An 11,717-nucleotide genomic window follows, 5' to 3' on the forward strand; every position below is an offset into this window, starting at 1 on the left:
GGGGAGTGATTCCAGGCCTAAGTAAGAGAAAAATCTATGTTCATAGTTTAATGCTTTGAAGGATTTCTAGATTCCTAAATCTCCAATCCTAAACTGCTTCTTATTAGGCATTTGGACAGCTCTTCCTAGGGGAGAACCAACAGACTTTTTTTTTTTAAAACATTATTATTCTTTACCCGTTCAGAGCTCTCCTGTGCTATGCTTTTTTTTGTATTATTACATTTTTTTTAAACTTTTACTGGTTGTTTTACACTGATTTACTTTTGTGCTTTCAGGAGTTGCACTTCCTGTGAAAAGTGGTATAAAAATAACACTGATGCTCCAAATTAAATAAACTTTTATCTCAGACAGACTATAATAAGTCCTTTTCTTAGCTTATGCAGTTCTGCCTATGGTTTGCAAGAAAATTTATAGTGTATAACAGTGCCTTGATGTCAGTGCCATGATTAAGCCTAGAAAAATGACTTGTGCTGGAAACTTTAGATCTCAGCTTTAAGTTTATCAGTCTGCTCCATGGGAAAAGAGAGACAAATTTACTAGTCTGTTTAGAGAAGCAGAAGATCAAAATGCCACCAAAATAAAAATAACATACTTTGAAGTCCTATATATATTAATACACTGAAATATTGTTACTGCTCTTGTGCCATAGTTTATTCTTAAATTTCCATGTGTGAATTTACATTTAAAATTTATTTTTGTTACGTACTCTCAGTATTTGTGTTTTAGTACTGATACTAGGAAACTAGAATTGAAAAAAGCATACAAAGGGAAGTTACCACTAGAACAGCCTCCTCTCTGCTTATAATTTATTCTGAGTTTTGCAGAAAGCTGGTTCTGAGCTGGATGTCTGAATCTCCTGTTGAATCTTGCTGTGGTTCTGATCCCACCCAGAGCTGTTCTCGCCTGCTGTACCTCACCGCAGGCTGACAGTATGACCACCAGTAGTGAGGACTGTCTGTATCTCAGCTGCTTCTCACACTGACTGGGAGTCTGTGCTTCTGGCACTGTTGTGAAGAAATACAGGCTTGCTTTCTACCTCTCCTAAAAATTAACAAGCATCAGTTACTTCCATGTTATGCCTTGGAAGGAGTCTACATTTATTATGATTTAAAAGAAAAGTGAGTCTGCATTCATGGCAGTGTTAATACAGACACTTTTTTCTTTCTCCACCAGTTGTCAAGTAGAAAACAAGCTGATTGTTTCTAGTTCTAGTTAATGTCCCCCAATGAGGGTCATTTCTTGTCAGGTAACTTTTTTACCGTTGGATTGGGTTGCATATTATTGGAGTTGTCAAACTGTAAACAGAGAATTGTATATTTGTGTAATACGTATATGTGCACAGCAGAGTTTCAAATGTAAATGTTGCCACTAATATGTTGATGCTCAGAGCTGAGCAAGCCATCGCTTTGTTCTGTGGACCTAACATGATTTTATTTTTTTAAGGGATTGGGGTTTTTTTTCATTTTATGAACACTATAATTAGCTAACTTACAAAGGCTAAGGATGTATATGGTGACTATTCCACAGTGAAACTGCTCTGTCAGTGCATCTTTGAGGAAACTTATAGCTAAGAGTTGGCCTTTATTAGTAAAAGTTGGATACTGTATAATTGCACTCCTAACAGACTTTAAAGTCATTGGATCCATTATTCTAATTTTAAGGTAAATTTGGGTCCAAGATGTAAATATAGGTGTAACTAGGAAATAATTTGAGTATTTGAATGTGCATTTTTTTTTCATTGCTCGCATAAATTCTTCATACTAACTTGGCAATATTTAATGACTTCATCATGCTTTTAACGCAGGAATCAAAGGGTCTTTACAAACACATAACAAATCCTTACAGTTTTAGTTAATTTATTCACTCAAAGGACAGTTAATTATTTCTCCTCTGCATTACGTTTGCTGTTACAGAGAAGTTAATTTCTACTTTTTGAACATTTGATTGGTGAAGCGTGGACCAACTGCATTTAAGTTACTCAGAAAATCCAGCAGTTCTCAGAAGAGGGTAGGTTACAGCTTAGAAACTGCTGCGTTGGTTTTAAATTGGAATGTGTTGTGTCAAATCATACTTAACAATTCTCAATCATGGTTCCATGATCCTTCCTGTGGGTAAAATAATGAATTAAAGCCCTATCATATTGTTACAGCAGCAATTTCTATCAGTATTTTCCCCACAGGAGAGAGCTTTACATTGTTCAAAATGGTTGCAGGCTATTGTATGATTTGCACAATAAATTTCAGTTTATAACCCTGAGTACAGGTATATTCATGGTTTTTATAGTTATTGTGAGCAGATGTCTTGTGGTTGCATTGAGTGAAAAAAAAATCTGGTTCTGCTGTTGGAGTTGTGAAAATATCTAATTTTCCCTGACTTTATCTTTTTCTGTTTGTTTTTGTCTTAACTTCAGGTACAGTACATATAATGACTTATCTCATGGGATAACAAAAAAGAACTGTGACTCTCTTCTACGCATTAGATTTTTAGACATATCTTAAGCAGTTTGTCCCTTTATGCCATACTTTGGTAACAGAATATTTCACTGTCATAGAAGAGGCTACTTTAATAAGCCATAAATCATTGAGCTATACTGATCGCTAGAGTTTGGCTTATGTTCCCATCTTGTAAATCCCTTTGTGACACACTGGCATATGATGTGTTCTGTGCTCTAACCTTTTGTTCAATTGACTGTTTTAGCATATCTGTTTTACTGCTGTCTGCACCAAGTGGTCCATCAGCCATGATTTCAAATTGCAAAGATCATTTAGCAGTTTACAAGGCAATCCGTGCCAGTGGAGGGTTTCAAATATCAAAGGGACTTTTTAAAGAATACTTTCTCAAGTGGATTTGTGCTATTTGTAAGGGATTAAAATCATTCACTGTTTCTTTATTGAAAATTTGCCTTCTAAATTAGTTATCATCTTGGTTTCTAAGGCAGCAAAATAGGGAATTTTGACGTTGAATATTTGTGCAGAAATACTTATCCTTCAGAAGTCAGAAAAATAATTACAGTTTGCTGGCCCCATTTAGTCACTTAAGGAACAACCAGTTGACTCAGTGCTAAATCTCATGGCTCTATTTCATCGCTCTGTTCCTTGGCTTTGTTCTGAGGTGACTCCACTAAAACCAGAGACATAGAGTGGTGTGAACGTAAAGGAGTGCAGTGATGAAACACCTTTAACCATCCACTGCTGTGAAGTAAATATCACTGTATTAGTCAATTATATTCTAACAAATGCTCTGCTCTGTAGGAGAAGACAGTACAGGCAGCAGTGACAATGACATTTGAATGTATTGCAACACTGATACTTTTTTATTTAACAAAACCATTGGATCTTTAGGGTGGAAATCAGTGGGACTTCAGGGAGCTGTGCACTATGTTCCTCTCTGTTCCCCCTCGACCCATGGGGCTGGGCTCCTTCCCCGAGGCCTCTACCCCACAGTGAAGGTGACCGTCCCTGACAGCCCTCCTCCTCGTCTGTGATCTTGGACTCTCTGGAGTCCTTTAACTGAGGAGAGAAAGCTGTTCTTGCCAATCAGGTAGATAGTGAACCTCTAGTACAAAAATAAATTTGTATTTTAAAATAAATAATGAAAAATGATTTTTATTATTCTTCATGACATTTCTTCATGACTTAATTTTTTTATTCTTCATTGCCTATGTCAGAAGACTAAACCTTTTTCTATGAGATTCACTGTTCTTTGAACATACCTGTCATTTCACACTCCTGCCAAATTAAACCTACAAATTTCTGATTTTTAACACAGTAAGCATTTCCCCCTAAGTCATGCAGGTTGACATTTAATTTGCTGTTGGCAGAGAGTCAGGTACTGTTTCTCTGAGGTCCTGATGAGCCTGAAGCAAAATGAAAAATGTTACAGCGCAAAGTGTGGGGGACAGGGGTGATGGTGTGGGGTGTGAGAAGGAGGGAATGAAGGTGAAGGGTATGAAAGGTGGCTTGCCTTGTTTTCTTGCTTTTCTGTGTTCCTCTGTGGCAGCGCAGAAGTCTTGCTCAGCTCCTGCTATCCACTCTCCCTTAAGCCAGCCCTATCATCTAGTCCTGTGGTGGGATTCAGTTTACTCATCTACCAGAAAACTCAAGAGGAAAAAGTGGTTAGTGAGCTAAAATGTCATACCGTGAAATCAGATGAGCAGCAGCGCTCACTTAGGACTGGGTATGTGGGGAGAGAGAGGAGCAGGACAAATTCCTCAGTGGCTGCACTAGATCTTTTTCACTTCACCCTGAGTAGTATACACACTATTTCTTCTCTGTGTTAGTGTTATGAAAGTACTTGATATGGCAAGAGCTTCAACTGGAACGTTCTGGATCACTGCAAGGGGTGCATACATCAGCATCGGAAGCAATGCGCACGAGGAGTTGCACAAGCTGTGTAAGGAAGATCTTAAAAGAGCTGGGATAGAGATGCTGGTGGCATGAGTGGGGCAGGGTGGGGGTCACAGTGGTGAGCCAAAGATCGTCACCAAATGTAGCAGTATAATAATGTTGAATTTCCGTACTCCTACAGACTGGCACTGTGGAAGAAACCATGGCTCAGATGAACTGTATGTCGTATTATAGCCACTAATTTTCATGTTGCATCTTAATGACAAACTGCGTTGTTGTTTTAAACTACTTTGAAATACTAAGTGCTTCATTTTCAGCTATTTCGGTAGCACTCCTCGAAAAGCAAAGTGCCCATTTGCCTTTCACTGATGTAACGTGACCCTCACTGTTACCGTAATTCTTTGCGATTCAGGCTTTCTCCCTCCTTCCTTCCTTCGCTTTTTGCACAAGACGATAGTTGTTTTCAAATACTTACTATCTTCTCTGGGCAACACCTTCTTTTCTTGCAAACTTAAGTGTTGGGCATATGCTCAGATAGCAAGCAATTCCTGTTGCACCGACTGAAAACCAAGTCTGACGTGTAAGCAGTACTGCTCTGTTGGCGCTTTCATCTTTGACAACACTCTGCTCTGTCTTAAGAAGGATAACAAGACCTTGCAAAGTGGCTGAGAGGGCTGCTGCACTTTTACTGCTAATGAAATTGTAATGTGATTGAATTATGCCAAAATCCCAGTGTGTGAAGTAGGCTAGTTCAAAATAAGGAGATAAACTGAACTAGAACAGGCCTTGTTGTCTTGCGCAGCTCCCGTGTCAAATTCTTTGCATTCTGAATCCTCTTTTCTGGTATTTGCGCTGCTACGTGTATTGCTCAGGTTTGTCAGGCATGTAGCAGGTCATGTTTTCAGCAGAAATGTGTATCGTGTGTGCTGTTTCTGTATAACTGCGTAGACCAGGTCTTTCCCAGCTTTGTGAGAGTAAGTGCAAAGATCTAGTTGGTTGTGTCCATACTGCAGAGGTCCAGCTGTTACCGAGGCTTTGGCCATGTAGAATTAATTGGCAGAATACCTTCAATACACTTCTCCTCCTTCCCCCAAAAAGGGGACTTGTGACCCTTCTGACAGGAGGTGCTCGGCTGTCCCTGATGGCAGGAGCCTTTCGGCTGGGGCAGGCCGCAGCACGCTGCAGGCCCCCCTCGGGCTCTTCACCGGCTGTAGCTGGCTGCCAGACTGCAGGATCGAAGTCATTCAGGCATCTTGAAAATCCCAGCTCCGTATGTCCCAACGGGTTCTTTCTAAAACACAGTCCTTATGATGCGGTTTCCAACAAACTCCACTATGACATGGGATACCTTTCTCAGCTGTGTTTTGGCTGTGCAGATTTTGTTTCAGCAGATCATAATGATCACTTGTTCTGTAATGAATCCCGAGTGATCTGACAGTCACATACATCTAAAAAGTCAAAGCTTATTTTCCTGTAAAAATTCTTCTCTTTATGCTTGTTTTTGAAATATGTAGTGCTAAAAGTGTATTTAAATGTTTCATTGATTACTCCCGAGTTTTAAGTGGAAGAGATCTGCTGGAATAACTAAAGCCAATGCGCTTGTAAAGTATGAAGTACTAGATGTCAAAATATTTCGTATTGTAGCAAAATCTAAAAGCTCTTAACTTCATGCCATGGGCAGTACATGAGTAATGTGAATGACAGTGCAAAGATGTCATGAAGAGAATCACATGCTTTCACAAGCATGAAAGCTTTCCCCACTCAAATTTCTAAACTAATATAAAAGGACAGATTTCATCCACTATATTTTTTCCTTACTGCAAAGTAACTCGAGCAAAATCTTCAAGTTATTTTGGGGTTTCATTAATGGGAGGAGAATGACAAGCATTACAGTGACTGGTTACAAATAAGCAGATTCATATTGTTCATTTAGGCCAGTATTAGTAATTCTTGAAGATCTTTTTAGTTGAGACACATTGTAAATAGGTTGCAAGGAAGGGTGGAAGTTGGTTGATCAGGGGTGGGGGTTGAAGGAAGTTCCCCGAGTCCAAGCATGTGAACTCACGTGTGTGATTTCCTTTTTCCCTTCTTCCAGTTTGAACAGGAGAACCAGAGACTTGTTGGTGAAATGAATAACCTCTTTGATGAAGTCAGGTACGCTTTTCTGTTACTTGACAGACTGCTGTGCATGCCGGTCCCATAACCCGGACAACACCCACCCACTGAATTTGCTGCAGGAGACCTGGCTGCGTGAATTGTAGCGGTGTGGTAGGAGGAGGGACAAAACAGGAGTGCCCAGGAAATGAACTGTACGAGTTTACACATTGTGCTCCCCCACAGTGTAAAGAATGGTTCTGAGCGACATACAAACTATCCAAAATAGCACTGGTTAAATTTGGAAGGTTTACACTCTCTCTCACTTATCTAAGTTTTAAAAGATTAAGTTTTCCATTTGTATCACGCTGTCCACTGCATATACAGGCAGCAGTAGGGGAGGTGCAATTGCTGACCCCCACGCAGAGACCTGTCTTTGTGGCAGGGCGGCAGTGCCGTTTGCTCTCTGCTTGCTGTGCAGAAAACCTGAGTGGCTAACTCAAACTAGAACTTTATTTTTAGATTGTTAGTACTAGGCAAGGTGAATTCCACACTGCAGAGTAGCATATAAAAAGGGTATGTCAAAATTAACTGCTTAGGGTCCACTGTGGATTTTGTTGTCTTAGATGAAAGAAGGAAGATCTGTGAAGCTCTCGCAGTGAAGGCCCCTGTCAGAGAATTTGCGGGGGGTGCCTTTCCCAGAGCTTCACCATGGGCTGGTCGTCTTCCAGCCATGAATTGCAGAGCACTAGTCACAGGCCATTGCTGCGTAACGGACGGCTAACAAAATAGCCGTGCCTTTTGAATAGCCCACTTACTGCGTTGGAGAATCTGGGTCTGCAGGAGCAAGAAATGCTTGCGCTAGTTTCTAATGAGTATTTCTGTTCTTTGCCAAGACAAATTGAAGGAAAAGTGGTGGAAATCTCCAGATTACAAGAGATATTCACTGAAAAAGTCTTGCAACAGGTTAGTATCGTTTAATACTACAGCAGCAAATACAGCTTGAAGACTTTCTTTGGGGTATTTTGGTCTTGGTTGCATGCAAGGTGTAAACGTAAGATTAATGAATCTTTGATGCAAATGTGAAGGAAAAGATTTTCGTTTGTTTTTCAAATGCAAAATTGAGGTATTTACTGTTGTTACTTATCAGTATGTTCTGGGAATGGAAAATGCAACATATATGTTAGAATGATCCCTCTGCCTCAGAATTAGTGTCCTGTTTAAATGTGTTATCTAGTAGCATCTTTTCTGTAAGTGGTAGCACCTCTTCCAAAAGAGCTGGCAAAATTAGACAGGTTAGATTTGATTCTAAAGAAACGGGAGACTTCCTGTTGATCTTGGTGGTCTCCATTCAGGCTCATAAAATCACAGGTAAAGAAATTACAACTTAACTGCCTCTATACCTTTGCATCATTGAAACAAAGATGTTAATAATAACAGATTTTATTTTATATTTGAGTTCTGCTTGTTCCCCAAATCCTCGGAAGTATTTTTTTTCCCCCCAAATTCATCACTGTTTCTCAATTTTGTTTTTTTTAACAGGAAACTGATATTGACAATATCCATCAATTAGTTGTGGGTGCAACAGAGAATATCAAAGAAGGCAACGAAGACATAAGAGAGGTGATGTCTCTAAGTTGCGTTTTAAACTCACTTGTTTCTCTTCACTTCCAGTTTTGCCCAAGTGTCGCTTTAAGCAGCACATGCGAGCGCACCCATGGCACAGGTGCAGTGGGTCTTGGGGTGTCAGGATGTGGTTTTGGAAAAACTGTACAAGTCAGCTAAGGTTCTTAATAGTTCGCATTGTTTCCCTCGCTAACCATGATTTGAATAGCTATACAGCTCTGCAGAAACCTACTTGGCCTCACCTGGTGTTTTTAAACATTAAAGTCACCTGGTGTGCATTTAAGCACCTGTGAAGTTTGTTTAGGGGGTGGGGGGAGGGAGAAATTGCAGACTGAGAATAAAAGACTGCTGAAATTGTTGAAGCTGGAGTTAAATGCAGAAGAGTCTCTTCACCATGCTGAACGCATCTCGCATGCTCCTAGTAAACAAATCTATCCCATTGTCTTACTAATTAGAATGAAATGATGTTTTCTTTCAGGAACTGAGATTTCAATAAAAACAGAGTTCCTAAATTAGGCTACTGAGTAAATGGCTCAGTTCATTCTTTCTCCCTCCTGAAAGCACACAGAATGTGTAACTCGAGGATGAGTTACCAGCTGCTCAGCTCTCCTGGAAAGTGCATCACATGTGGCACAAACTGAAGCTATTTTTGCTTCATTTTTCACATTTGTAGGTAGAACTGTTTCCTGAACTGCATGAGAAACAGTAGAAAAAGGTGATAAATATGAAACTTCGTCACTCACATTAATGTTGGTATCCCATAAAAAAGCTATTCTGTGTGTAAATCTGACAAATGAGAGAGAAAAACTGGTCCGCTGCTATATGCTGGTCTCTATTTTGGGAAGGAGAATCCAAGAACAATACTTGCTCTGTGCTCTACTTGTTCTCAGACTGAAATACGTGACTGATGGTGCCAAATCCAACCTCCAGAAACAGGGGTCAGGATTTGGGTTTGGGGTTTTCTTTTGGTTGTGGGTGTTTTTGGGTTTGTTTGGTTTTTTTGGGCAGAAGATGTTTATTAGAATGATGAAGGCCTGATTATTTCTGATCACAGAATTTCACTTTTGGAACTTAAAACTAACCTTTATGCATGTACAGTTTGGTGTAGTTCTTAATGTTCTGGGTATATTTCCAAATATTTGCAATATTTTTTTTTTTTAAATTATCAAATTTAAGATTTTTTTGAGAGAAACTTTAGTGTGATAAATCTAAAGAGATGCAGCCAACCTGACTTTTATGCACCTGAAATTAATGGCAAGTTTTGTTCTTTTTCTTGTGGGAGGGAAGAGTGAAGCCACTAACAGTCATCTTGGGTTGCCCTGTGGGAATTCTACTGTGTGTTTACTGGTGATGGTAACAGAGATAACCTTTTCCTCACAGGCCATCAAAAACAATGCTGGATTTAGAGTATGGATCCTGTTCTTCCTTGTGATGTGTTCATTTTCCTTGCTTTTCCTGGACTGGTATGATAATTAAAAATATAATAAGGTCTACATGCTTTGTTTGTAAAACTTGTGACATTTTTTCCAATGGAGTGGGGTATATAGCATAGCTCTATTATGCATTTTTTCATACTGCTATGATGGAAATATTTTCCAACAAATAAGCATGTGTGTGTATCTGTTAGTGCAGAGGGAGCTGACAGCATTCATTTTAAATCCCTTTATCAAACATAAAACCACACTTAATCCTGCAAAGAACATAGAAACCTTTGAAAGAGCTGGTAAGAAAGCTACAAGCTGGAGCATAGCTAACAGAAGAAAACAACTGATAATGGTTTTATCAGTCACCCACACATCTGTGATGTCTGAAGTCCAGCTCCCAGCGCGCAGACCAGATCAAGAGAAAACTGTTACTGTGCAGAAGCATCTACACTGTCTCAGGCTTTTATTTAATCATACCACTTCAGTACATAGTGATCACTTTGCACATGTATGACCTCTACTTCTAATCCTTTGAAACTACTTGAGTCAGAGACCAGGTTGATTTAATAGTAATAATAATAATAATAATAATAAGTCAACTAAAGAGCTTTACTTCTAGGTGAAAAGAGAGAATACAACACAAACAGATTGTGCAGTGAAACAGATGTTCTGGGATGTCGGAACAAAGCCAAAGGATAGACAGTAATAAAGCCAAACTCTTCAAAGTCCTAACATTGGGAGCAATTTGTTAACCAAAAAAAAAAAAAAAAAGTCTCAAAACAAACTGGAAATAAGAATCAATAAACTCCCTCCTGTTAAATCAGAGGAAAAAACAGTTTTGACTTCAAGAAGCATAAGCAATCTGTTTCTCCTAGATCGTAAAGCTTAGTATTTTTTAATGTTTAGTGTTATGAGAGAGAGAAAGAAGCTGTTTCTCATCAGTACTTACTTGTGCGTTAAAGTTTTTATTGTCCTAAATTTAAGGGGAGGAGATGTATCATGAATCATTTCTAGGCAGGACAGTCTTGGGGAACAGATCTTTCTATCTTGTAAAATCTGAATGTCCTCTGTGAATATGTCGATATGAAATGTGTGTTTTGCTATCTCTCTTCTGAAATGTATATTTCCATACATTATATGCAACAAGCAGCATCATCCCTATTCTCTACTCTGCACAGAGTGAAAATGTCAAAAGTTACATGTGAATTAATTACCTTCAATAAAGCATACGCCTATTAAAAAAATGCAAACATGGTATGTTTTGAGTATTTCAACATAAGCTTGAAATTTTTAAATGCAAAGAAAAATTTGGCACATAATTTATTGCTTTTTATGCATCCCACATACCATAATGACTTAATAAAAAGCCTTTTACAGATACTACTGTGTAATGCACATTTCATATCAAACCTAGAGAATTAAGCAGTAATGGTTATTTTTACTGTGTTGTTGATAAAGCAATTCTACTGGAGAGAGAAAAAAAAAAAAGTAGAGTTGACCATGTTTGTTCTACTACTACACACCATACTGCTGTTTTCCCTTCATTTTTGTATTGTCTCTACCAAAAAAAAAAAAAGGAACTTTTGACATGTCCACTACACCTTGTCCCATTCAAGTTACATGAACAAAAAAGGTGACTTGCTTGCCCAGATGCTTTTGTCTAACTGTTAAATTAATAAGATGTCTTTTTTGTAATATATATTTAAGATTTATAATAAAAATGAAAACAATGAAAACATTCTTCGTTTCACACAAAGAATTGGTAAGTTTGTAATTACAATAGAACTTTAACGTGCATCCACAATACTACGTTCTTCTACATCTCTTCCCCTCCCAAGCCATACGTAAACAGTTCTACTCTTCACTCAGTTTCACATGTCACTTTAAAACAGCCAGTCATGTATCTAATATGCAATTATTTCACTTGTGATGCTCTGTTTTAGAAAGTATAAAACTGCAAACTATATATAAACTGAAAGCTCTTCCTGATTAATAAAAAGGGAAAATGTTAATGTAATCAAAGAGAAAATTTACTCCCTCTGTTGTATCCAACAAATTACATAGTGGACTATGTCTACTGTGAATAGGCTTTCTGCCTCTTAAGTATGATCAAAAGATGTCATTTCTCATTAGAACATCCTGACCTGTGTACTTTTTACACTATCCTCAACACCCATCACTAAAACTGTCTGTGTTTTTCCATAATGTCTAGCTAGTTTGTGTTTCA

The 11,717-nt window shown here is 38.5% G+C and overlaps 1 protein-coding gene across 3 annotated transcripts in view; it reads left to right on the forward strand.

The window, feature by feature from the left end:
- The window catches only part of STX18 (syntaxin 18), a 69,358-nt gene extending 59,795 nt beyond the window's left edge, over positions 1 to 9,563 (forward strand). For all 3 annotated transcript variants that reach the window (XM_075499733.1, XM_075499735.1, XM_075499734.1), the window contains 4 exons: positions 6,442 to 6,500; positions 7,337 to 7,406; positions 7,983 to 8,063; positions 9,447 to 9,563. In XM_075499733.1, coding sequence (XP_075355848.1) covers positions 6,442 to 6,500; positions 7,337 to 7,406; positions 7,983 to 8,063; positions 9,447 to 9,542 — 306 coding nt within the window. In that variant the 3' untranslated portion in view covers positions 9,543 to 9,563. The remainder of the gene's footprint in view (positions 1 to 6,441; positions 6,501 to 7,336; positions 7,407 to 7,982; positions 8,064 to 9,446) is intronic.
- Positions 9,564 to 11,717: the final 2,154 nt, after the last annotated feature.

This window comes from Mycteria americana, chromosome 4 (assembly GCF_035582795.1).
Source record: "Mycteria americana isolate JAX WOST 10 ecotype Jacksonville Zoo and Gardens chromosome 4, USCA_MyAme_1.0, whole genome shotgun sequence".
NCBI lineage: Eukaryota > Metazoa > Chordata > Aves > Ciconiiformes > Ciconiidae > Mycteria > Mycteria americana.